This window comes from Lepus europaeus, chromosome 18 (assembly GCF_033115175.1).
Source record: "Lepus europaeus isolate LE1 chromosome 18, mLepTim1.pri, whole genome shotgun sequence".
Lineage (NCBI taxonomy): Eukaryota > Metazoa > Chordata > Mammalia > Lagomorpha > Leporidae > Lepus > Lepus europaeus.
In genome coordinates, this window is record NC_084844.1 from 7,253,631 (window position 1) to 7,280,773 (window position 27,143).

The 27,143-nt window shown below is 55.7% G+C and overlaps 1 protein-coding gene across 7 annotated transcripts in view; it reads left to right on the forward strand.

Annotated features, from left to right (window-relative positions):
- SLC39A11 (solute carrier family 39 member 11) overlaps positions 1-27,143 on the forward strand; it is a 412,593-nt gene that overhangs the window by 321,043 nt on the left and 64,407 nt on the right. For all 7 annotated transcript variants that reach the window (XM_062216930.1, XM_062216929.1, XM_062216928.1 and 4 more), the window contains one exon: positions 24,279-24,348. In XM_062216930.1, coding sequence (XP_062072914.1) covers positions 24,279-24,348 — 70 coding nt within the window. The remainder of the gene's footprint in view (positions 1-24,278; positions 24,349-27,143) is intronic.

Sequence of the window (27,143 nt, forward strand, 5' to 3'; positions counted from 1 at the left end):
AGAACGAGTACCGTGGGCTGTGAACCGTGAGGCCGGAAGGAGTCCAAGGCGTCTGTGGCTGTTCTTGGCGGAGGCCCGGTGCTGGTTCAATGTGGCCCTTTGGGGCCTCTGCTGGGCATGTCACTCCACTGGCCAACACGGTGGTGGATCAGCTCAGCTCCTCCAGGAAGCAGCTGCCAAGAAGGGGTTGGACATGTGAGAGATCTACTGGGGAGCTGGAGTTGGCAGACTGCACCCCAGGCCTGGCGCCCACCTGGGAAAGAAGAGCAGAGGATGGGGGTACAGGGAGAAAGAGCGTCCACCGTAGCACAGAACTGAGAGTAATTTGCCAGGCCAGTGGGAGCCTGGACCTAAAGGGTCCCCTAAGAGGAGTCCCGTGTCCTACTGGCATGGACATGCTCCGGTGTCCCCCATGATAAGTCACTGGCTGGGAGCAGTTGGGGGTGGGAAATGCGGGAGTGGGCCCTGAGGGGCAGCAGCTGGGGCTGTCAGACACCGACCACCCCTCAGCAGGGGTTTGGAAGGGTGCATCTTCACAGCCCCTGCAAGTGGGCGAAGGGACCCCACCTGGGGCTGCACAGGCTGTAACCAATGGGCTCTGCTCCTCTCTCCCCTCACTGTGGTCCTGGGCTCCTCTGTTGGTGGTGGGTAGTGCACTGGGTGTGTTCGCTGAGAATCTGAGCAAGCCCTGGGGGTGACCGAGGGGGAGGGAGCGAGACACGGGCAAGGGTTTGTCATGGACCAATTGCAGGACACCATCGTGGGGGCCCGTGCTCTGAATTCAGGCAGATCCAACTGTTTTTCTAAATGTGGCAGTGAGGCAAACTCCGAGTCTGTTTGCGGCCACCCTTTGGCAGATAAGGAAGCCAGGGTGAAGCAGAGAATGGCTTGGTCTCAGGCATCTTGAGGGCAGGAGTTGAGCCGGAAGGTAACAAACTTCGGGTTGGCACCCTAACCCCCTAACGAACCCACTGAGTGGTGCGTTCCCCGCTGTCAGTGCTGCCGGGGAAAACAAGGCATTAGGGGCAGGTGCCCGTGCAGGTGCTTCATGCACTGGTTAAGATGCCGTCGGGGATGCCCGCCTTCCACATCGGACTGTCTGGATTCCAGTCCTGGCTCTGCTGTGGATTGCAGTGCCACCAACCTGCACCCTGGAGAGCAGCAGGAGACATGCAATTCAAGTGCTTGGGTTCCTGCCACCAACTGGGGGACCCAGACTGAGTTCCAGGCTCCTGGCTTCCGTCTGTCCCAGTCCCTGGGTATTGTGGGAAGTTGAGAAAAGAACCAGCAGATGGGGAGATAGATGGACGTCTTCTTCCCTTCCTCTTCCTCTCCCTCCCCTTCTCCCTCTCCATGTGTCTTTCTCTGCCTCTCAGATAAATAATAATAAAGCAGTTTCCAGTTCCCAACGTGCATGCAGTGTATCCACCAGCATCCTAGGCTCTCTATAAATTGATTCTTGAGGCAGTAGTTGGTCTGACAGTTAAGACTCTAGCTAAGATGCCCATGTCCCATATTGGGGTACCTGGGTTGCATGCTCAGCTCCAGCTCTGGACTCCAACTCCCTGCTAATGCAGACCCTGGGAGGCAGTGATGATGGCCCAAGTGATTAGATTCCTGCCACTTGCATGGGAGACCTGGATGGAGTTCCCAGACCCTGGCTTTGACCCAGCCCAGCCCCTGCCTGGCCATTGTAGGTGCTTGGGGAATGAACCAGCAGAGGGGAGCTCTTTTTCACTATCTTTTGTCTTTAAGAGTGGGGTTTGGCAGATCTAGTGGTGGGAGAAGCAGAAGACGCAGGCCTTGGTTTCTGTCTTAGATGTGCACTCAGCCCCTGGTGGGACAGTGGCCTGGAGGGCTGTCCTTTGCCACTTGGGCTCCTCCAGGCTGTCTGGTGGCCTAGGGATGGCCACAGGGACAGAGGTGCTAGGGATCCTTGAAGGCAGTGGCATTTCATGTATCCATTATCCATTTACCTGTCTGTGGGCTTAGCACGTAGAAGATGACGAGTGAAACAGAGACAGGCCTCCTTACCCAGGGCTCATAGCCAGTGCAGCAGACCGAGGCTTGCCCAGGTCTGCACCGGTGAGGCTCTGCTGACCATCTCATCAGAAACAGCTCCCCACAGAGCAGCTTCCCAGTGCTGCCCTGTGTTTCTTCGCGGCATTGTCACTACGCGACATTAAATTCCAGTCTCCTCGGTCTCCCCCTACCAGAGAAGAGGCTCCAAATGGGCAGGGACATCTTTATTTAAGGCTGTCTCTCCAGCAGCTGGAGCAGTCTCTGGCTTCATTGTTGGTGCTGGATAAACACGGAGCTTTGGGCCGGCGCCACGGCTCACTAGGCTAATCCTCCGCCTGCGGCGCTGGCACCCTGGGTTCTGTTCCCAGTTGGGGCGCCAGATTCTGTCCTGGTTGCTCCTCTTCCAGTCCAGCTCTCTGCTGTGGCCCAGGAGGGCAGTGGAGGATGGCCCAAGTGCTTGGGCCCTGCACCCCATGGGAGACCAGGAGGAAGCACCTGGCTCCTGGCTTCGGATCAGCGCAGCGCACCGGCCGTAGCAGCCATTTGGGGGGTGAACCAATGGAAAATGAAGACCTTTCTCTCTGTCTCTGTCTCTGTCTCTTTCACTGTCTAACTCTGCCTGTCAAAAAAAAAAAACACAAAAAACAAAAAACACGGAGCCTAGCCACAAAAGAGAACTGCGGGAGACTCGTGACTGCAATTGTGCCCAAGACCGGTAGAGGGCGCTGTGAAAACGTAGAGGGCCATGCCTGGGAACAAGGAGCGTTTCCCTGAGGGAGCTGTCCAAAAACTGAGATCGGAGAGACACGCGGGTGGAAACTTGGTGGACAGCGTGGAGGGAGGAGCGGCCACTAGCACAGGGAGTCATGGTGCAGAGACCCAGATTTGGAATGAGAATGGCAAATTGGGAAGCCCAGGTGGGCTAGAATACAGGTGGGCAAGGGGAGGAAGGCGGGGCCAGACGGTGCGAGGTGGGGGCACCCCAGGCCATGCTCCTGCTTTGACTCCCCCCTGAGTGCAGAGGGGAAACGCTGGAGGGTGTTCAACAGAGAGAGACGCTGAGGTCTGCGTTTTCCAAAAGACCCCGCCAATCCACTGGTTCCACTCCTAAGTGGTCTTTCAAAGAGTTCATGGAAAAATGGAATTAAAAGGTGCTCATATTGGTGTAAAAGATACTAGAAATCCATGCATAGCTTTTTCATTATGTCTTTTGAAAACCTCTTTTACACATGGGCTGCAAAAACTTTCTTTGAAGTTTATCAAAAGGATAAACTTTATTCATTCATTCATTCGAGAGGAGCAGAGAACACTCCCGTCTTTGGTTCACTCCCCATTGCTGCAGTGGCCCTGGGCTGGCCTGGGGACTGAAGCTAGGAGCCAGGAACCCGCTCCGGGTCTCCCACGTAGGTGACAGGGACTCCTTGAGCCAGCACCTGCTGCCTCCCAGGGAACCCAGTAGCAGGAAGCTGGAGTCAGGAGCCAGAGCCGGGTATGAGGTATTATTACCGCCTCCCTGGTCCAGTGGGAACCCTGGCACTCTGCTGTGGGGTGCGAGTGTCCCAAATAACTGGGCCCAAGGCCCAGCCCTAAACTTCTCTCTGAATTCTGTTTCCATGAAGTTTTTGAAGTACTCTCATATGTGCACCTTGGGGCCATGGCTCCCTCTGGGCTGAGTGGCTTTTTCCTTTTCCACAGCGGAACAAGGCACGGCAGATACAGCCCGCATCACGTAGTGCTTTAGGTGCCGTCTCAGTTGATCCTCACCTCCACAGTGTGGCAGAGGTATTATTACCGCCTCCCTGGTCCAGCGCTGAGGCCCCCGGGGCCCTGGGACAATAAGCAATTAGCAGAGGGACCGTCAGCCCAGCTGGTGACTGATCCACGACCATGGGACATCATCCTTCTCCATAAGATCCCGTGGCCTCTCGTGTTACCAGGACCTTAGTGGGTCCTGTCCCTGCTCTGCCTGCCCCAAGCTGGCCCCTGGAGCAGCCTGGACCAGCTGATAGCTCAAGTGCTGTGTGGGCTCTTGAAGTTGATGGGAAATTTCCCATTATTTTGCTTCTAGCATTGGGTCAATTTATGAGTCAGATGGTCCTTTGCTACAATGAGAAAAAATATCTCCTTTGGGGTACCTTAGAACACAGAGGAAAAACTTGACAAATGTGTGTGTGTGTGTGTGTTTAAAGATTTGTTTGGAAGGCAGAGTGACAAAGAGAGAGACAGAGACATAGAGAGATCTTCCATCTACGAGTCCACTCCCCCAGATGTCCACAATAGCTGGGGCTAGACCAGGCTGAAGCCAAGAACCAGGAACTCCATTCAGGTCTCCTACATTGAGGGCAGGAACCCAAGTACTCGGGCCATCATCTGCTGCCTCCCAGGCTCATTAGCAGGGAACTGGATCCCGCGTGCGGAGTAGCTGCGACTTGAAGCAGGTACTCCTACAGGTGGTGGCTTAACCCGCTATGCTACACAACATAAACATGTTGATGCCCACTCAAAAAAATGGTTGTGTTGTGGTTAACCAGTTATTAAAGTTCAAGGCTATAGAGGAATATTGCTGGTGGCTTTGTTTGGAGCTCCCCAGACCTCCTGGGTTCAGCTTTCTGCACGCCAGTGGCAGGAACCCCTGGTCAGATCTGATTCCACTGTCACCAAACAGATGACCCCTTGAGGTTGGTCTGCAGAGATGTCATGCTAAACTCCCCTCCCCACCCATATACCTGTTGACTTTTCTTTCCCAACACTGGCTACAAATAGCAGGTGTGTAATTAGCTTCCATAAGGACCAGACCCAGACTCCTGAGCTTGGAGCACAGACCTCAGTAACATGGTCTCTGGAGTGACGTCTACCCCGCCCTTACTCGGCCTGGCCCCAGCCATCCAAGGGCTGTTGTGTGCGCCACCAGGCTCTTCCTGGGACATGAAACAGAAGCACTCGGGGGTGCCTTAGGAGAAGGAGGGCCCCTGAAGGGCACCGGGGTGGGGCTGCAACCATAAGAGGAAAGCTGTCATGCCCTGGTAACCCTGTGACCCCAACAAGTCCCACTGTTGCCCAGGCGTGGGTGCACTTCAGTTGTGGACCTGGGTGGACCAGGGAAGTCGGAGGTGGGGCAATGTTACCTTGCCCCTGGCAAGCATGGAAGAGCCTCGCCTCTCTTCCCACAGCCACCGTGCCACTCAGATGGTCGGGGGCTTGACAACCAAGGGGGGAGGAGCGGCACACCCTTGCCCTGAACACTGGCCTGTCTGAATCACAGACTGTCTGAGCCCCCAGCCCGTCTCCCGTGTTCCCAGGAAGTCAGTCATGAAGACGGAGCCTCGCCCAGCGGCCTGGAGTGTCCTGAGACCAGAACGGGGTGAGGGAGGGGTGCAGGGGGAAGAACTTGGCTAAGAGGCCTGGGGTTAGCGGCCCCTCCTCCCCGCTGGGCTCTAACTTCAGCATGTGTGGCAACATGGCATCTGTATGCAGGGAATCAGGCTCTGGAGCCCTTAGACTACACAAAGTTTAAAAAGGGGGACAGAAGAGGACCAGCCAGGCAGAAGCAGTGGACACAGTCACGTGCCAGGGGGAGCAGGAGCTCCCAGCAGGCAGACTTAGAGAACATGACCGGATGTGATCCAGTGAGCACGGTTTGCCTCCCAGAATGCACTGGGGACTGACCGCCAGTTTCTGTTCTAGAAAATTCCTTTCAGCCCCAGGTGAAGCCTCCATTCTTCTGTGAAGCCCTGGCTGACCCCTTTGGTGCAGGCTGGCCGCCCAGTCTTCCATGGCCCTGTCTCCTGTGTCACAGCACTTGCCTTTCCGTGCGTCCCCGATTCTAGGCGAATGTCGGGTTCAGAACAGGCACTCAGTCATTGTTTGTGGGTTGAATAAGGGAGTGGCACACCTGTGTGAGTGGATTTTATTTTATTCAGATACAGTCACGAGGTGGGGGAGGGCCACTTGATGCACAACTCAGAAAGCTCTCAATTATTTGGAATTCTCCCAGGCAGGTGTTTCCCAAAACAGAGTCCCGCAAAACACAGATTCTAGTGTTAGAGGTTCTGACTCACAAATGGGTGCTGTTGTCAGATATTTACAGGCTTTCTTTACTGCAGGGACTTCTCCAAGCCTTTAAAGGGTTAATGCAGATTCTCAGTCTTCAAGAGAATATGCAGACTCATTAGGCTGGACCACAGGAAATTGCTGAGTTTCTTAAAAGTGGCTGCACAGGGGCCAGCCAGGAGCCAGGAACTTCATCCGGGTCTCCCACACGGGTGGCAGGGGGCCAAGCACTTGGGCCATCTTCTACTGCCTTCACAGGTGTGTTAGCAGGGAGCTGGATCAGAAGTGGAGCAACCGGGATCAACCTGGTGCTCATATGGGATGCAAGGTGCCACCTAACTCACAGCACAACACCAGCCCCACGAGTGGTTGGTTTTAAGGTGAAGGGAACTGACCAGAAGCAAACGAGGTACCTGCATTCCCGGCATTCCATATGGGTGCTGGTTCGAGTCCCGGCTGCCCCACTTCCAATTCAGCTCCCTGCCTGTGGCCTGGGAAAGCAGTAGAAGATGGCCCAAGTCCTTGGGCCCCTGTACCCGTGTGAGAGACCCAGAAGAAGCTCCTGGCTTCAGATCAGTCCAGCTCTGGCTGTTGCGACCACTTGGGGAGTGAACCAGTGGGTGGAAGACCTCTCTGTCTCTCTGCCTTTGTCTCTCTGCAACTCTGCCTTTCCCGCTAAAGCATGAGTGGTGGCCACAGAGCTCAGTTAGAGGGCGGGGTCTCTGGGACATTGGGTTTCCCTTTGGAGGTGATAGAGAGGGTGCAGGGGGAGGGTTCATGGGTGAGAATCTAAATCACTCTCAGGGCTTCTCCTACCCCAACTGAGTCTCTGAGTGTGGAGGTTGTGGGTGGTTTGTCTCTAGAAAATTGTCTTCCTCGGGTTGGCTTTGTGGCGTAGAAGGTTAAGCCACCACCTGAAGTGCTGGCATCCTATATGGGCACCAGTTTGAGTCCCTGCCGCTCTGCTTCCAAACCAGCTCCCTGCTGATGTGCCTGGGAAAGCAGTGCAAGATGGCCCAAGTGCTTGGACCCCTGCACCCACATGGGAGACCCAGAAGAAGCTCTGGGCTCCTGACTTTGGCCTGGCTCAGCCCTGGCTATTGTGGCCATTTAGGGAGTGAACCAGTGGATAGAAGGTCAGTCTCTCTCAGTCTCTCTCTCTCTCTCTCTCTCTCTCTCCTCCTCCTCCTCTCTCTAATTCTGCCTTTCAAATAAAAAGAAAAAAAAAGACAGTTGTCTCCCTAAAGATCCACACGTGGTTCTCTCTCCCTCCACCACACAGCAGCCATGTGCAGACCACAGTTGAGGGAGAGACCCCTAGAAAGCCACGGTGCTGACCTGCTGGAGGTCACGGCTCACTCCTTCCCCCCAAAACATTTGGTGGGGCCTCCAAAGTCAGAAGTGTCCCAGCGAGCCAGTGACCGTCAGTGCTCCCGGTCAGATGCAGGTGAGGTCGGGACTGCACTCCGGCTGTCTGTGGTTGAAGAAGAGGAGTTTCGTCTGTGTGGGGAGCTCTTGGGGGCGAGCAGTGAGTCAGCTCCGAAGGGGGTGGGGCTGGGGCTGCCCACAGCTTATCCGTGGACGTCTGCTCTCTTATGGGAAGGCCAGCTCATTATCTCACGTGCTGGAGCCGCTCCTCTCTGTGCATCCTCCTGCTTGTCCGTGTGTGTCCACCGCTTGCCCCAGCGTGGAGCTCTGGTATCTGAACAGTGCATCGCCTGTATTCTTTCCTCCTCGTTATGGAAACAGCATGGCCTCATCTGCTGTCCACTGGCTCCCCCCATGCTCTTTGATGTGTATCGATCTGCCCGGTGCACGTTGCTCATCAGCTCATCACATCAGCCAGCCGACGGGGCTCCTTTTCCCTACAGATGGATGGCGGTGAACAGGGCTCCTGGACCGCACTTACCCTTGATCTTGGACCCGTGGAAAGAGCAGAAAGTTGGGGCTGGACAGATGCTGATTCAGAACGTCGTATGACCCGGAACAAGTCACCTAACCGCTCTGGGATCTGACTTTCTTATTAAATCGCATGCATGGATCCTATCTCCACCCCATGGTGTTTGGAAGGATTATGTTTGAAAATGTGAAATAAAGCGGCCGAAAAATAGCAAGTGCTCAAAAGACGTTTCTGCGTCCCCTTCCACAGCTTCTGGCTTCTGGCATTTCGTTTGCGTGAGGGCAGCTTAGCAGGGCTTGGGCGCTGGGTGGCCTGGAGTGCAGTTTGGTTCACGCGATTTACTTTGCTGAACTTGGCCGACTTCTACTGGGGCAGACGCTCTGCTGCTTGCATTGTCTCGTAGGTGAGGTCAGAGTCAACCCTGGAAATGGGTAACAGAATGGTTGTTGACTGAAGTTCTGTGGTCACGGAACAGGAAAGCCCATAGAGGGGTTTCTAGCACAGAGAGCAGGCAAATGCGGAGCTTAGCAGGTGCCCTTGCCAGAAGGTTCTACTCCTGGGTTTTCCCGAGGGGGACATTGGGAGGCAGGTGGTGCAGTGATGCGGGAGGTGGTGTGGGTGCACAGTCTTCCTGGGAAGAGCAGGGCTTCAGTGGCCATCAGAGGATACTTGTAGGGATGGGAGTGGCCGGCTTCCTTCTTTGCAATGACACACTCTCAGCAAGAATGAAAAGAACGCACCCACATGTTTAAATGTGGACGTATTTTTAAATTTTCAGTTTATTTGAAAGCAGAGAGACAGAGATCTTCCATCAGCTGGTTCACTTCCCAAACGCCCACAGCCACCATGGCTGGGCCAGGCCGAAGCCAAGCTTCCGGAACTCCATGCAGGTCTCCTACGTAGGGATCCAAGTACATGGGCCATCATATTCCCGGGGTGCACTTTAGCAGGAAGCTGAATCAGAGGGAGAGGAGCTGTGGCTCAAGCCACACACGCTGATAAGAGAGGCCAGACACCTGCCCCAGCGCATCCCGGGCTCACCACGTCAACCCCACTAATTTCCCAAGGCATCCTGTAAGTGGTTTCCTGATGGTGTGGAAGATTTTGCCGAATTAATTTTTTTTCCTTCCGTAGCACTACTAAGCATGGTGCGTGCATGTGTAGGTGGCCAGGGCTAGACATCAGCTCAGCTCAGGGGCTGTGGGATTGCTCAATGTCCACATGGAATCCAGGGTTGTCTCTCTCTGTCCTCCAGCCCAAGACCAAGCTTCATAAACAGAGGGAGCATCAGACTTAGATCAGCCAGACCCTTTGCTGGAAGCAGAGTATCTTCCTTGATGTCTTTCCAACTAAATGTGCCCTGCAAGACTTGGGTTTCATGAGACCCTTCAGGAATATGCAAACCAGGATTCCATGACCAAAGACATTTAGAGTAGCCAGCATTGTGCTACAGTGGGTTCAGCCACTGCTCACGACCCTGGCATCCCATCTCAGAGCGCCAGTTCAAGTCCCAGCTGCTCCGCTTCTGATCCAGCTTCCTGCTACCATGCCTAGAAGAGCAGTGGAGGATGGCCCAAGTGCTCAGCCCCTGCACCCGTGTAGGAGACCTGCATGGGATTCCTGGCTCCCAGCTTCAGCCTCGACCTGCCCTGGTTGGTGTGGCCATTTGAGGAATGAACCAGCAGATGGAAGATTCTCTTTCTCTCTCCCTCTCTCTGTTGCTCTGCCTTTTAAATAAATAAATAAATAAGGCTTTTTAAAAAAAGACATTTAGGCATTTGTGTCCTCTGTTCTTTTCTGGAAGATTCTCAAAACACCAATTAGAAACATCTATTTGCACACACACACAAATACACGGGTAAACATATTTTTATGTGCACAAGTAAACATCTATGTCTGTATACATGAGTTTACATCTGTGTGTATAAACATTGAAATATACTCATGTGCACGTTTGCCCCTGTGTGTGCACATGTGAATATACACATGTGTGTACACGCACACATATGTAGTTAATGACAGGTGTGTTCGGCAGAGCACTTTCTTGGCAAGCTTGTTAACAGGTAGCAGACCTGGCACACACACCCCCTCTAGGATCCACCCTAGGAAATGCAGGCCCAGACCCTTCTCTGCTCAGCTGTTTTAAGTGGATTCTCAGTAAGAAAGACTTCCACAGGGCCAGGCCAGCTTGACCATGTGTCACCTGCCGGACACAGCGGTCAGCACGTTGGGACACATACACAACAGCACTGCAACTGGAAGTGCCTGCCGGGATCAGGCAGGTAGGCACAGGTGAGCTGAACCAGGTGTGCAGGTTCAGGGTGTAACAGAGCCTTTTGCTCTGCCTTAAGGCAGTCTTAAAACCATGACCCTTGTTATACACAAAGCTGAACGCCACCTCGAATCCAGTACAGCTGGCAGGGCCAGGGTGACAACCTCTCTCCTAGTCCAGAAATAATACAGACGGGGCTGGAAAGAAGTCACCTGTTTGAACCTCCTGCGGTGACATCAATTGTGACATCCCTGCCAAACGTTTCTGTTAAGGGGAAGGTCCCCGATTCACAAGGCTCGTCCACAGGTCGCTACTAATGAGGGAATTATTCCTGTGTGGAGCCCATTACTGCCCACCTCTCTTCCCTCGGTCAAACCTTCACATCTACATCCAGAACATCACACTTCCTTTCCTTTCTTTTTTATTTTGTTTTGTTTGGAGAGGCAGAGAGATCTCCCATCTACTCTTTCATTCTCCAGATGCCTGCGACAGCTGGGGGCTGGGCTCATCTGAAGCCAAGAGCTGGGATCCAGGTCTCCCACACATGGGTGGCAGGAGCCCAAGTACTTGAGCCGTCACCTGCCGCCTCCCAGGGTGTTAGCAGGAAGCTGGAATTGGGGGCAAAGCTGGGACTTGGACGCAGGTGTCCCAAGTAGCATCTTAACCCCTGCACCAGATGCCCTCCCTAACACATTCCTTTATTGCCAGATCTGAGCTGGATGGTTCAGCTCATTTTGCACCTGTTAAAATTTCTTTATTGTGTTTCTATGCAGCAAATTGTTCTGATTTCTCAGCCCTGTGCTTTCTTAAAATGTTTCCTTTTATGTCCCCACTGGACTGCTGATGTTCGTACTGAATAGACAATGGCAGTGACAGGACAGAGCCACCGCCGCTCAGGATTGCAGGGGTTCATCGATTTGCACCCACGGAGTGCAGCCACCCCAGCGGGTACGGATTCGTCCAGCTGCAACCATGGCGTCGCCCTCTTTGGAAATCTTGCTCACGCGCTGTTGTGACAGCCAAGAGCCTGAAGGAAATCCCAACACATGTTGTTTTTCAAAAACCTTTCTCCTTCCTGAGCTCCACTAGCTAAAATTCAGTCAAGAGAATTTTGTAGTTAGTTTGAAATGAGTTATTGTTCATGAATCCACTCTGGTTTCTCTGGGTTCCCACTCCTGTTCGTTTGCTTGCTTGTTGTAGAGACTCGTGAGCCAGACTTTTAGTAACATTTCTGTGTGTGCGTGTGCACGTGTGTGTGCATGCGTGTATGTATGTGCCATGTGTATGTGTGTGTGTGTAGGTTTACTAACAGTTTCTCTGGTTTGTGCAGTCTGTTTTATTTTCTACATGTTGAAAATCCAGCCATTTTCTCTTTTCTGACAGCCGTATCATTTTCTCTAATTCCTCCAAGATCATTATCGTTGTATCTATAAGATACTGCCATCCGTGTAAATTATCCCAGTCCGCGTGCTCAGGTTAGGAATGCTGGCCCTGCAAGTCACTCCACGTCTGGCCACTGGCGCTGTAGCAATAGGGTTGTGTGTGTCTCCCACAGTGGGAAGTCCAGGCGGCGGTCAGCCCTGGGCTGCTCGTGTGACCAAATGAAGCTTCCCCCTCGGCTTCCGTCCTCGGCGTGCAGGCTTCGTGGTTGGCCATCTTTGGTTGCAGGTTGCCTGCTGTGCTCCCGAACATCTTACCTGTGATCCAGGCAAGACAAAGAAAAGGACCTCCCTTTGTTATTTTGTAAAACCTTTCTTCAGAATGAGTTAGAGTCCAGGTTAGTAAGGCAAAGACTTTCCTGGAAACCGTTGGCTTTGGTGTCAGGGGCCCAGGACTGTGCCTTGGGCAGCCTCCGGCCCAGGGGAAGATGGGGGAACAATGTTTTAGCTATAAACGTTACAACACTGAATGAGACAAGAATGTTGATGAAATAGGGGAGGTGGCAACGTGGGCTGCAAGGGGCTGGAGATGGTAATGAACGTGAAGGAGCCAAGGGCAATCGCTGTTGCACCTGTCTTGTTTCTCCCTGACCTGCCTCCTAGACCCTCCCCATCTTGTAACCATTCTCTATGACTGATTGATTGATCGGATCAGCTGTTGGGGTTATTCAGTGGGTGTCGGCAAAGCACCTCCTACGTCCTGCGTCCTGGGGCCTGGGGTGCAGGGAGCAGCAGATCAGATGCGCACAGCACACGTGCAGCAGGGGAGAGCATCCCACACGCTGCAGAGGAGACCCCACTTCCCTCCTGGGACCCACGATCGCGCGTCTCGGGCGGGAGAGCGCACTGTCTGCAGTGGTAGCAGTGGCTGGGAGGAGCAGCCTGTGCCCCTGGGACTGCAGGGCCTGGTGATGGAGCTCGGCAGGGGAGGAGGCCAGCCCCTCCCGCCAGCACCCCCCTGCCCCCAGCCCCCGCCCATCGATCCCGGCAGTGCCCTGGATCAGATCTGACAGTAATTAAAAGAGGCCCATGGGCTTTGAGCACCTTGCCGGCTCGCTGCATATTTGATTACCGTGTGGCATTTATGCCAGACGCTAAGTCTGCTGAGTGTTTTGAGTGATTTATGAGATCATTTGCGGTGCTCTGTAGCCAGGTGGTGCCTTGCTCAGCCGGCTGTCGGCTGTCGCTGACCCACTGCAGGTGCCACTCCCCCGGCTCCATCTGGTGGTCGGTGGCATTTCCTGCCCTCCTGTGTTGACTGTAAGGATGAGGTTGCTTTGCTCCTGCTGGGTCTGGTCCTGACTGCCCGCACCCCGTCTTCGCATCTTGACTCCCCCATCCATCCCTTCTCGGCAATCAACACTTTACTTACAGAGGGCTCCTTAGCTGATTTCCAGACAAAGCCCTAGGCCTTCTCTCCATCCTCCCCTGGGACCCCTGGCAGTTCTGGGTTGTCCCCCAGAGCTCCTGTTTGTGCACCATCCTGGGCTTGGCACCCCTAATTGGAGACCAGCACCGAGGGAGTCCCCGGGACAAACCGGCCTTTCCTAACCGTGATAGTTGTCCTGTGGCTTACAGTGTTAGAGTACATTTCCACTTGTGTTTTCCTGCATGCATACATGTGAATTTGCACATGTCTGTGCGTGCCAACACAGGCACACGCCCCCTTCCAAGCACACCGCTGCTGCCCTCCTGCACGTGTGAGACCCATGATGCCACCCGCGTCGTGCTCCTGGCCCCGGGCCCTTTGGCTGCTGCCCAGAGCCCCTGTGTTTCTGCCTGGGAAGTAACCTTGTGAGGACCACGCTCTTAAATCACTGTCGACACCGTGGCCGTGTCACAGTGGAAACGTCCGTGGCCCTTCGTGTCTTCACATCCCAACTGCCAAGTTGCAGCCACAAGGTCTTAGAACAAGGGAGGGGAGGGCAGGAGGCAGGAAGGGCAGGAGGGAGGGAGAGAGATCTACCCACTGGCTTACTCCCCAAATGACGCAACAGTCAGGGCTGGGACAGGCCGAAGCCAGGAGCCACCAGCTTCATCCAGGTCTCCCATGTGGGTGGCAGGGGCCCAGACCCTTGGGCCACCTTCTGCTGCTTCCCCAGGCATGTTAGCAGGAAGCTGGATCAGAAGTGGAGCAGCTGGGACACGAACCAGCGCCCATATGGGATGCTAGTGTTGCAGGTGGTGGCTTTACCCACTGTGCCACAGCGCCGACCCCAGCCACGGGGTCTTGGAAATGAAATGTTAGCTTGGTCAGAGAGGCCTGATAGGGAAATAGACTTGTGACTGCAGAGGGCATGTGTTCTAACTGCCTCATCAAACTCATCCTGCTTCCCCAGATATGATCCAAAAAGACAGGTCACCAGACAGTTGAGAAAAACCCAGGGAATGAAAGAGGGACAAAAGTAAGTAGGACAGCCCACCGTGGAGGCAAACCCAAGATGGAAGAGATGACTATAAAAATTCTGTGTTCAGGAGGGTATTTGTTGTATCCACAAAGCAAGAACTGATCGTACTTAGAAGGAGTAGTCAGGGTGGTGAAGGTGTCCGAGTCCCATGTTGGAGCACCTGGATTTGTTGCCTGTCTCCGGCTCCCGACTCCAGCTTCCTGCTCATGCATCCCCTGAGAGGCAGCAGGTGATGTCTCAGGTCCCTGACTCCTGACATCTGGAAACAGGTCCCTGAGACCTGGCTTGAATTCTTGGCTCCTGGCTTAAGCCTGGCCTAGATCCAGCTGTTGCAAACATTTGAGGAGTAAACCAGTGGCTGGAAGAGCCTTCTGTCTCATAAAATAATTTTTAAATGAATAATCTGAAAAATAGAGTTCTGAAAATTAGAGTTCTTCAAAATTAATACTACAATTGCCAATTTAAAAAAAAAAAAAGATTAGGTGGGTAGTTTGATTAGGATGCATGACACCAAGCTGGTTTTCCAGCAGGTTGAGGAGAAAACAGTCCTCCAGTTCTGAGACACAAAAACAAAGACGCACAATTTGAGGACAGGCACAACAGGCATGTATATGGAGCCAGCTGATGACCCACACCGCCCATGTGAGCATAGGCAGAGCCTTCAAACAAAACGAACGTGGCACACAGAAGGGGAAATTGATATACAGGAGAGCTGGCATCGCAGATATCATAGGGGTCCTCTTAGGAGAGCCACCAGGGGTGGTCACAGGGACAGGTAGTGGAAGGGATGTCCCCAGGGACTGAGACCTGGGAGATGGAGCTTGTTCTGTGGGTCTGTCTCACAGAATGGGGAGTTCTGGAGGTGGGTGGTGGTGATGGTTCCACAACAGGGCAGCCACTGAATTGCACACTTGCACGTGGTTAGCACGGTCTGTTTGATATGTATTCTACCACAATTAAAAGTTATATGGGAGGATTGGAGAGAGGGAAGGAAAGTGGGAGAGGATCCTAGTAAAACCCAGAAGACAGGAAGAAGGCCAAAAAGCTCCGCAAAAGAAGCCGCTGAGCCTTGATTCCGGGGACCATCTTTATAAATAGTCCAGGGCCTCAGGGGCTGTTCGTTCTCTTTTTCTCTTTTTCCTATAGCAACCTGATTGTGTAGAAAATAATGTGGTATCACCCCAGTGCTGTGAGTTCACTTTTGATGTGGGTTTCATTTTCACGAATCGGCCTGAGCGTGAAGCAGGTGCGAGACAGCTACAGAGCAGTGTCAAACGACGTGACTTGGGTGGACGGAAGGTGGAGAGGAAGCGGAAGTGGGAAGAGGGCGTGCCACACTCCCCAGTGTCTGTAAGAGCTCCACAGGGTGAGGCCCTCAGCGAGGAACCGTGGTGTCACTGACACACTGGCTAAGCCACAATGGCGATAAGGAGCAAGGTGTCAATACCCATTTGCATCCAGCAGAGAACTGAAAGTCTGAGACAATTTAAATTAAAAAAAAAAAAAAAAAAAGACCTCTTGGGAGAGCTAGGGGTGGGCTGTGGAGATAGGGAATTTTATCACTTTAGTCTTTCTGAGCATTTTTATCTGTTAATTTTTTGCCATGTGTGGGTACATTGCTTTGGTTATGAAGTAGTAGGTAGTGCCATTCAGAATGATTAGTAATTTTCACAACTAAAAAGAACCACTTTGAGGTGTATAAAAACTGCAGTGCAGAGTTCAAACAGACGGGGGCGCTAACAGCTGCAGGAGGTGGAGATGGGGCCAGTGAGGCTGTGAACAGAGGAGACCCTCCTCCCGGGGTTGTGCAATGGAACTGACCACACGGAGGACCCGGAACAGCGCTCAGGCACATCCTCACCGCTAGCCGGGATGCCCATGGCACCCTGAATTCTGACTGCAAATTCCCAGGCCGGTTGTGTGTTTGGTGCCACCCAGAGAGCCTTGCCAGGAAACACCGGGGCGGTTCCAGCTCAGCACCGCAGGCCCCGCCTTCACTGCTGTTTCCCCTTTCAGTGAGCTCATGCCACTGTGCCAGCTTCTCGGGCATCGTCTTGGTGTGACCGTCATGGCCGGGACCCCTGGGGCCCGCCGCGAGGTTCATGGTGGCAGCACCAGGGACGTAGAAGACAAGCGGTTCTAGTTTTCCTCTGTTGACCTCCTAGTGAAATCCCGTAGCTTGTTGGAGAAAGTGCCCCTGCCTGCATAGGTGCCCTGTGTGGCCCTGCCACCACCACCCCCAACCCGCCCCGGCGTAGCAACTCCCAGCCTGCAGGTTCCTCTTGCTGCGTGGGTTCCAGGGAGCCAGACCCAAGGTGTGATAAATGAACCTGCGTCTTAGGTCATTCATCATCCAGAAAGAACTGCCAGCATCTAATTGTATTCAAGGATCCTCCGAGGGGATTAAGAGCAATCCTTTCTTCTCATTTTCTGTAGGCTGTCCAGACCGCACAGCCGACAAAGACATAAATAAGCCCCCCCTCCCATCTCCAGCGGTGCCCCGTATGCAAGTGCATCTGAGAGCTGGCTGGGCCCCACCGGAGCTGGCACGGTGGTGGTATAGGAGCAGCTCCAAGCCCCTGCACGGCCTCTCCTTCCCTTTGGCCAGGCAGCGCTGTCCGACGGGGCCTAGCGTTGCGGCACCTGTTCGTGGGAAACGAGCACAGGGGTCCAGGGACCAGCTGCCCCCACCTCCCGAAGGCCGCACAGTCCTCTGGACAGCGTAGTTCTCGGTGCGACTGTTGATTCCCAAGGCGTGCAGCACGGCCGACACCAGCATGCTGCATGGGGGTGGACACCTGACTCCCCTGCCCCCCGGGCTGTGCCTCGCGCCGGGACTCCACCGTCTTTCCGTGCCAAGGAGCTCCCTGTCTTTGCCTTTTCGTTTCTAAGTTTATTTTTTTGAAGGGCAGAGTTGGAGAGGGAGAGAGACATTTTCCTTCTGCTGGTTCACTCCCCAAATAGCTGCAATGGCCGGGGCTGGGCCAGGGCTGAAGCCAGGAGCCGGGAGCTTCTTCCCAGGCTCCCGCGTAGGTGGCAGGGAGCTGATTGGAAAAGGAGCAGCTGAGACACGAACTGGTGTCCACATGGGCTGCCAGCACTGCTGGCCCCCTTTGCTTCCGGTCAGTTCCGTTCACCTTTAAACCAACCGCTGGTGTGGTGCAGTGAGTTAGGTGGCACTCTGCATGCCATACGAGCGCCAGTTTGATCCCAGCTGCTCCACTTCTGATCCAGCTCCCTGCCAATGCACCTGTGAAGGCACAGAAGATGGCCCAAATGTTTGGAGCCCTGCCACCTGTGTGGGAGACCCGGATGAAGTTCCTGGCTCCTGGCTTTGGCCTGGCCCAGCCCCTGGCTTTTGGTGAGTGAACCAGCGGATATAAGAGTTCTCTCTCTGTCACTCTTTCAAATAAATAAAATAAATCTTAGCAAACAAACAAAAACTAAGCACCCCCGTCATGAAATCAGGGCAGAGGGAACGTGAGTTTCCTGATTGGACGAGTACACGGTGCACACAGACAGGTACTGAAAGGTCGCACTCCACTGTGTGATGTGCACTCCTGCTCAAGAATATTTTTAAAAAATCAATAAACTTCCACAAAAGAAGAAACCAACAGCTGCCTGGGCTCCACATATCTGACGGGTTGAGGTCCTGGCTGGCCCTGGGCCTTGCAGAATTGGTGTTTTAGATCCAGGGCAAGGCCAAGTGTGGCCAAGAGTGACCAAGGGGAGAGGGCCATGGCCAGAGCGAGAGTCTGGGTGCATGGCCCGGCTCACAGGCTGGCTCAGAGGGGCGTCTTCTGTACCAGCAAAATCCCCCTCCCCCTCCCCTCCCTCTCCCCCTCCCCCTCCCCCTCTCTCCCACTCTCCCTCTCTCCCCCTCCCTCTCCCCTCCCCCTCCTCCTCTCTCCCTCTCTCCCTCCCCCTCCCCTCCTCCTCTCTCCCTCTCCCCCTCCCCCTCCTCCTCTCTCCCTCTCTCCCCCCCTCCCCTCCTCCTCTCTCCCTCTCTCCCTCCCCCTCCCCCCTCTCTCTTCCTCTCCCCCTCCCCCTCTCTCCCTCCCCCTCCCCCCTCTCTCTTCCTCTCCCCCTCCCCCTCTCTCCCTCCCCCCCTCCCTCCCTCTCTCCCCCTCCCCCTCTCCCTCTCCCCCTCTCCCCCTCCCTCCCTCTCTCCCCCTCCCTACCTCTATCCCTCCCTCCCTCTCTCCCTCTCTCCCTCTCTCCCTCTCTCCCTCTCCCTCTCCCTCTCTTCTCCCACCCTCTCCATCCCCCTCCCTCCCTCTCCCCCCTCCCCCCCTCCTTGAGGAGCACAGAGATGTGATCTTTGCATGGCTGTTAAAAACAAAAGCAAGTTGAGCCGGCGCCTTGGCTCACTAGGCTAATCCTCCGCCTTGCGGCGCCGGCACACCAGGTTCTAGTCCCGGTCGGGGCACCGATCCTGTCCCGGTTGCCCCTCTTCCAGGCCAGCTCTCTGCTGTGGCCAGGGAGTGCAGTGGAGGATGGCCCAAGTGCTTGGGCCTTGCACCCCATGGGAGACCAGGAGAAGCACCTGGCTCCTGCCATCGGATCAGTGCGGTGCGCCGGCCGCAGTGCGCCAACCGCGGCGGCCATTGGAGGGTGAACCAACGGCAAAAGGAAGACCTTTCTCTCTGTCTCTCTCTCACTGTCCACTCTGCCTGTCAAAAAAAAAAAAAAAAACAAAAAACAAAAGCAAGTTGAAATTGACCCTTGGATGTGGGAGTTTAACAAGAGGCTTCGCCTCGGGTACTGTCGCCAGTCACCACTGTCCTTCCCCGCCGTCCAGTGCCGTCGGCTGCCTCTCGGGGACGAGCAGCACTGCAGGGCAGCATTCTCTGACTCTGTCCCTGTCTGGGGGGGACCCAACGTGAGCCCCAGGAACATGCCGCATAGCACCCTGGGAAATAGCCGGAAGTGGTCAGTTTCCCGAGGATTCGCATCCATTACCCACGTCTCGTACTGAACTCCTAAGACCTGACTACTGGTAGGAATTGGAGTTAAATTCGGCTCTTTTTCCATACTGTGCCCAGAACCAGCAGCCGGGTTAGTCGTCTGCCCTAGAGAAGTGCTCCCAACGATTACTTCCATCCTTGGGGCCTCACTGGGCTCTTTGGGGGACTCCTCGGCAGCAGCTGGCTGTCGCTGCCGGCATTTCCTTGGTTAACGGGCGATCTGATCCGAGTTGCTGCCTTCTCTGGTCTCGCTCACTCACTCACTCCCTGCCGGGCATCTGCAGCCAGAGACAGGCCAGGCCAGGTTAGCAGCGCCACGCGGTCTTGCCTGGAAACTCAGAGCAGGGTTCCTGTGAAACCAGCAGCCCTGGCCTGTCCCGGGTGAAGCCACATCCATCGGCAGCAGTAGACAGCACCAGGCCTTATGGCCAAGAACCCGCTCCTGCAGCGTGGTGCGACATCGCCCCCTCACCTGGCATGCTGTCCCTCTCCCAGCAGACTGACAGCTCCCAGGCGGGCAGGGAAGGGACCCAAGCTGTCTGCCCAGCACCCCCCGACCAGAAGGTTCTGGTTGCAGTGCGGGTGGGCATACCCCCACCCACCAGAGCCCCATACATAGTCCCTTCCAGCAACACATGCTCCAGCATGGTTACTTTTCTTTTTTCTCTCCTCCCTTCCCCTCCACTCCCCTCTCCTCCCCTCTCCTCTCCCCCCTCCCCTCCCCTCCCCTCTCCTCCCCTCTCCCCCTCTCTCCTCCCCTCTCCTCCCTTACCCTCCACTCCCCTCCCCTCCCCTCCCCTCCCCTCTCCTCTCCGCTCCTCTCCTCTCCTCTCCTAAAGGTTTATTTATTTATTGAAGAGGTAGAGTTACAGACAGAGATGGAGAGACAGACTTCCACTGTTTCACTCTCCAAATGGCCACAATGGCTGGGGCTGGGCCGATCTGGAGCCAGGAGCTTCCTCTGGGTCTCCCACGCAGGTGCAGGGGCCCAAGATGCATTAGCAGGGAACTGGATTGGAAATGGAGCAGCCAGGATACGAGCCGGTGCCCATGTGGGATGCCAGCACCGCAGATGGAGGCTTAGCCCACTGTGCCACAGCACCAGCCTCGACCATGGTTACTTTTCTTTGAATGAATGACTGGCTAGCACCTGGGAACCCACCAGTGGGTGCTCAGCCATGCTTCTTAAATATGAACCTGTACTGCCTGTGGAAGCATCAGGTGGCTGGAAGGAACATGGTGAACCCTCTCACCACCATTCTTCCCAGCCCACCCTCCCTCCCCATCACAGTCATCCTGCACTGGGCGGGATGCCCTAGCCCTTTCTTCAGTGACTTGCTCACCTGTTTCAAAGCCCTCCCAGCCTCAGGACAACTCTTTTCCTCAGCCCAGACCCCTCTGGCTGGAATGTGAGTCCCTTTAGCAGCCGCTCCGTGCCCGGTGAGATGAGGACGATTGAGCCGTCCCATTGCACGTCACTGCTCCTCCCTTGGGACTTGGTGATGGTGGCGTTGCTGGGGGTTGCAGTGGCCTTGTTCCGTATGTATGACGCCTTCACAGGATGGTGGCTGCTGTCTTCATGTTAATTTATCTCCAAGAGGAAAAGCTATCACATCACCCCTCATTTCCTGCATGGCCTTTGGGTTGACATTTCCTAGACTGCTCTCGGCTATAACTTGTGGAACTGGTCCCAGGAGCGCTTAAACCAGAGGCCGGGCTGGAGGACGGGTGGTGTGTGGCAGGGAGACCACCTGGCACCCACACAGCTGCCCTGAGATACGAAGGGCTGGGGGCACAGGCACAGGACCCAGAGCTTTGAGGCATCCGTGCGCCTCCTGGGGGTCGCCTGCGGGAATGCCACCCAGGAGGACCATGCTCCGGAGCACAAAGACCTCAGTGGGGTGCAGAATGCAGGGAGTGAGAGCCCCACCACCTCCAGCCCCGGTCTGACCACCCTGGGCAGCCATGTTCTGGCTCCAAAACCCCTCCCAGGCTGACATCGCTTGGAAGCCGTGGGCCCAGCGGCCCCAGGAGCAGAGCCGGCCGGACAGGAAGAGAACGCTGACCCGAAAGCAGCTCCCACTGAGCCGTTGCTGCCCTGATGGGGCTCCAGCTAAGCCAACATGATCGCCCTTTTCCATTTACCCAGGCTGCAGCACGGATATGGCTTGAGTGTCCCCTGGGGCTTCCTGTGTTTTTAAAATCCAATTCCCATCAAATCATTAAGAGGGTGGAAACTTAATCTATGGTGTGCAGAGGTGGGGGCCTGTGGGGAGCGATTACAGTGAGATAAGGCCGTGGAGGGGTCTGGGGGTGGAGCCCCATGTGACTGAGCCCTGGTGGCCTAATATGAAGCAGAGACCAGATACACAGACAGACACACAGAGACACATGCACTTACAGAGACAGACACATGCACACACATGGAGATACATGTACACACACAGAGACACACACATGTCTCCTGCCATGTGATGCTCTAGGCTGCCTTAGAGGTTCTGCCAACAACAAGGCCGCCCCAGACGAGGCCGGGATCCAGGGGATCTCTAGTATATAAAGGCCAGGGGTAGGCCAAGCACCCCCTAATGCCCAGGGTGGGCCCCCACAGTGAAGCGCCAGCAGTGAGAGACCGGCTCTGGGCGTGTCGGGTGCACAGCATCCCGGAAGCTGAGCAAGGGTCTCCCGGTTCACAAGAACCTGCAAGGAACACAGCAGGAGCCGGGCCCGGGTCTCTGAAGCCCGCGACGCCCCTTTTCTACGAGGGGGCCGAGGAGAGAGGCAGATGTGGGCGGGATGGGGCAGAGGATCCTGGAGGGGAGGCCTCTGCTGTAGCGCGTTTGTAGGCTCCTCCTACTGACCGACCGTGCCTCGCTGGGTCCCAGGGCCTGTCCAGGGCTGGTGGGGCCACATTTCCTTCTCTGGGCACCTGAGTTAGCGGTGCCTTGTCCCAGTTCCCTCCCCAGGGTGCACTGTCAGCTAACACGTGGAGCAGGAGCCTGGTTTCACTGCGTCTCCTCCAGCCAGCGGATCCTCACCCACCATCTGACCTTCAGCATCCGCCTCAGTGCCCTTACTGATGCTCTGTGTGTGTGTGTGTGTGTCTCGCCGGCCCAGGCTTCTCATTGGCTTAGCCCTCAGGTACCTGCCTTCCCCTCACTCCCACAGCAGCTTCGGGCACAGTGACAAATGCACTCTTCCCTTTTCCACAGGTAGCTCCCTGCAGGAGCTGTTTTTTTTTTTTTTTTTTTTTTTTTTTGACAGAGTTAGACAGAGAAAGAGAGAGACAGAGGGAAAGGTCTTCCTTTTCCGTTGGTTCACTCCCCAAATGGCCGCTGCGGCCGGCGCACTGTGCCGATCCAAAGCCAGGAGCCAGGCACTTCCTCCTGATCTCCCATGCAGGTGCAGGGCCCAAGCACTTGGGCCATCCTCCACTGCCTTGCTGGGCCACAGCAGAGAGCTGGACAGGAAGAGGAGCAACCGGGACAGAAACCGGTGCCCCAAATGGGACTAGAACCTGGTGTGCCAGCGCCACAGGCGGAGGATTAGCCTAGTGAGCCGTGGCGCCGGCCCTGGATTGCTCATTTGCGAGCCACCCTTGGGGCAGAATGTTCGCCCTAGCTCTTGGTGAGCCAGAGGGAGGAGGCATTACCTGCTGCTTCAGGGCACCCAAGTCAGATGCCATCGGTTACGGCCCCCAGGGGTCCCCTCCTGCCTCGGGCAGAGCTGCCCTTTCAGCCCACGGGGCAGCAGAAGGCCCTTGGGGAAGGACAAGAGGCCAGGCAGCAGGTTCAAGGCCCAGATCTGAGTCTGCGCAGCTGTGTCACTTAGGGCAGGCCCCGACCTCCCAGAGCCGTGGTGAGCATTTATCTACATCGAAGGCCTGGGCTGTGCGGTAAATATCTGCTGGAGCTGGTTTTGCTAATGAACCGAGGCGTGCCCCGGGCCCCACTAGCTTTTGCCCTCCAATGATTCATTAGTGGGAAAATTCTAACAAAAGAGCTGACCAGCTGTTGTTTACAGTTTTTTTTTTTATTTTTTTTTTTTAAGTTTTTGACAGGCAGAGTGGACAGTGAGAGAGAGAGACAGAGAGAAAGGTCTTCCTTTTGCCGTTGGTTCACCCTCCAATGGCCGCCGCGGTTGACGCACCGCGCTGATCCGATGGCAGGAGCCAGGTGCTTCTCCTGGTCTCCCATGGGGTGCAGGGCCCAAGCACTTGGGCCATCCTCCACTGCACTCCCTGGCCACAGCAGAGAGCTGGCCTGGAAGAGGGGCAACCGGGACACGATCGGCGCCCTGACCGGGACTAGAACCCGGTGTGCCGGCGCCGCTAGGCGGAGGATTAGCCTATTGAGCCGCGGTGCCAGCCCTGTTTACAGTTTTTTTTTTTAAAGATTTATTTTTATTTATTTGAGTTAGAGAGCTACAGAGAGAGGCAGAGACAGAGAAAGGTCCTCCACCCTCTTGCTCACTCCCCAGATGGCCACAACGGCCGGAGCTGTGCTGACCCGAAGCCAGGAGCCAGGAGCCTCCTCCGGGTCTCCCACATGGGTGCAGGGAACCACGGACCCGGGCCATCTTCTACCGCCTTCCCAGGCCACAGCAGAGAGCTGGATCGGAAGAGGAGCAGCCGGGACCAGAAACCAGTGATCATATATGATGCCGGTGCCGCAGGCCAGGGGCTTAACCCACTGGGCCACAGTGCTGGCCCTTGTTTAGGGTTTTAAAAAATGATAATTTTTCACCCAAGGGAACAAAGGGATCTGTACCTCTGGTGTCAGGTTGGGGGTCATCAAATTCTGTGAATGGCCGGATAGGGTCCATTTTACGTTTTCAGGTCACATGGCCTGTCACCACTGCTCAACTCTGCTGGGATGCTACAGAACTCGCCACACACGGTTTTTCAATGAGCGAAACCATGTGTCGATAAAACTTTATTCCGACACTAAAATTTGCATTGTTCTGTGTTTTTCTTGTGAAGTATTGTTCTATCATTGGTTTATTTTTTAAAAAAAAATCTTAAAATATTTTGAAAGAATTATTCTTGGCTCTCAGGCCACACGCACACACACACACACACAGGCCATGCATGGGCCAGGTGTGGAGACCCCACTTCAGCCCCCTGAGGTCAGTTTCCTGTTCCTGGAAGCCTCTAGTGATGTTCCGTGATGCTCCTCGTTGGGAGACTGTTCCTAAGCCCTCCTGCTCATTTCTGTCTTCCAGAGGGTCTCGCTGTTGGAGTTGGATTTGGAGCTGTAGAGAAGACAGCGTCTGCCACCTTCGAGAGTGCCAGGTAAGCCAGCGCCAGGGCTCGTGGCCAGGGTGCCGGGGTGCCGAGGTCAGGTGAAGCTTGGACGTTGACAGAGGCGTCCAATCCCAGAAGCGGCTTTGCACTGCGTCATCGTCGGAGCTGTCTCTGAGGAACCCAGGTTGACACAGGCACACGCTGTATCCTACGCCCTTGACATGTGTGAGGGCTGACGGTGGGGGCCATCTGACTGGTCCCTCCCCTGTCCACCTGCTCCCTGGAGACCCCTGCAGGCTTCTCATCCTCCGGCCCCTCCTCAAGTGTTGACGATCCTGGTCTGTCGGGAGAGCCCCCTCCTCCTGCAGCACCCCCACCCTGGGAATCCTACGCTCTCAAGCCTGAATCTGCTGCCTTTGTCCTGGCGATGCCCAAGTCCATGTCCGGCCTCTGCTTCTCTCCCGAACGTCCTCCTGTGGCTCTGGATCGCCCTCTGCTGCCTCCACGTTGATGTTTCTCACAGGGTCCTCCCCCTCATCATTCCCCCATGGGGCTTGCTGTCCCCATCGGTGGCCTGGCAGAGCCTGGGCCTCCTCCGGGGTTCCCTGTCACCACCTTGCCCACAGGGGACCCAGCCAGGATGCTGTTATCCACATGCCCGGTTTGCTCTCGCCTTCTCTGTTACCTTGCGTTACTACAACAACGTACCCGAGGCGTCTGCCTTGCAAAGAGCGAAGCCGTATCGAGCTCGCAGCTTGGGAGGTTCAGACCAAGACTGAGGGGCCGAGGAGTCGGGCCTCTGGTGAGGGTGCCGGATGGCATCACGTGGTGGCATCTGGGAACAAATGGTCACTTCACAAACAGCAGCAGAGAGGATGTGTAGGACCAAACTCAGATTCTTATAACAACCCTCCCCCAGGACTCGCTTCCAAGGGGAGCACCTGCCACCAAGGTTTCCACTGCTTCCCAACAGCGCCTCCCTGGGCACCAAGTCTTTAGTGACAGTGCACCTTTGTGGGCCGCTCAGACCAGTACTTAAGCGATAGCACCCCCCGTAGACACTCAGCCCCGGGAACTCTTCCTCTCGCTGGCTTCTGTGAGATTCAGCAGGGCCTCGATGCGGGTCCAGCCCCAGCATCTCATGATGTCCCTCAGTCGCCATGGAGACGAGCACTACATGGATCCCCCACCGGTCCCACGATGCCGTGAGTCCTGTGGCCTCCAGGCTGAAGTTCAACAGGACAGAGGCTTCCATCCAAGGGTGGCAGACCGGGAATCCTCCAGGGAACCAAGGGGCCAAACCAGAAAGCGGAGGCCATCTCGTGCAGATGGCTGAGAGTGGTGGGCCGGAGCCGAGTTCCCAGTGGCACACTTGCTGTCTAGAGGCATGTGAGTTCAGTTATGTAAATACATAACTCGGGTGAGATGGCTCATGGACCCCTGGCTCATCAGCCCTGCTTCTAGCTACTTCTGCGGACTGCTGTTCTCCCAAGCATTCACACCCTCTCCTGTGGTGACCGGCCCTGTGTCTGTTGGCCGTGGCAGTAACTGGCTTCTCCCCCATTGCCTTTCCGCCCTTACCAGGCTTTGAACTTGCAGGGGCCTCTCCTTGCTCCCCAGCTCCGAGGAATGTGTTGGAGCCACCCCCTTGGTCCATTTCCCCAGAGGTGGGGCACGTTCTAAGTGGTTGTTGCCAGGCAGGGATTCCCAGGGCTGGTGGAACGAGGCATGGCTGCCTCATGAAACCCAAAACGTGTGTGTGTGGGCTTGCAGGTTCTCGGCTGCAAGGCCTTCCACCATCAGCTCCCCTGTCCCTGCCTCTCAGACTCCTGGTCATTTCCTCACTCGTTATCTCCAGCAGCCTCGTTAAAAAGCAGTGCCTGTTGTGCAGAATCAAATGAGACGGCAGATGGGGGAGGAAGGGCCTTTAGACTGTAGGAAATGTCACCGAAAGCCAGGGCTCGTTATGACTCAACACAGCCCGCAGACTGCCCCGCCAGCGTGGGCCGTGGGGAGGGGGCTGGCTCCCTGCCCCTTGGCAGAGTCGTGTTGATCTTGACTTCATTAGACCACGAGAAACTTCTGAGTGGAGCCGCGTCCAGGGCGGTGAGGCGCCCAGAGGCGCTGACCTCCTGAGCACTCAAAGGCCAGGTCCTCCCGGGGCACAGCAAGCTGCGCACGCTGCAGAAGGTCCATGCTTGCAAGTGGCAGCCTTGCCCCGGGCGTAGCCCTCACAGGCCAGGCCCTGTCTGGTGGCACCACGTCCCCCGTGATATCTCCGTGTTGGCTCCTGTCTCCCTCTCTGCTGTCACCCGCACCTCCTGCTAATCTTTCTAAGCATTTCCCAAGAAAGCAGAGCAAAGATGCCTTCCACCATGGCTCCTGCCTCCTCTCCACCAAGCAGCCTTGTCTGTGTGATCTCAATGCCCGCCCACCACAGGATCCTCTCCCTGGGATCGGGGTGGAGCAGCCGGACTTGATCTTCTCTGGCCCCTGGAGACCCTCTGTGATGCAGGCATCACTGGGGGCTTCTCACAGGCCACGTGCCACTGAGTGTCCGGGGCGGAGCTGTTGGAGCTGGGCCACCATCGTCACTGTGTCTGCTGGGGCGGGGAGAGAACGCTCTCTGGAGCAGCCCCCGCCCTTCAGCCTGTTGCCCTGCTTAGAAACCCACCCACTGTTTGTGCCTTGGGTTCTTCCCTTCCGAACACCCCTGGCCGCACCCTCGAGTGGCAGATGCAGAAGCGGGGCTTCTTAGCGCTGCCTGCCTTCGGCTCATGCTACCGTCTGGGTCTCACGGGAGGGTGGAGACTAGAAGGACGTGGGAAGTGAGACCTTCCTGC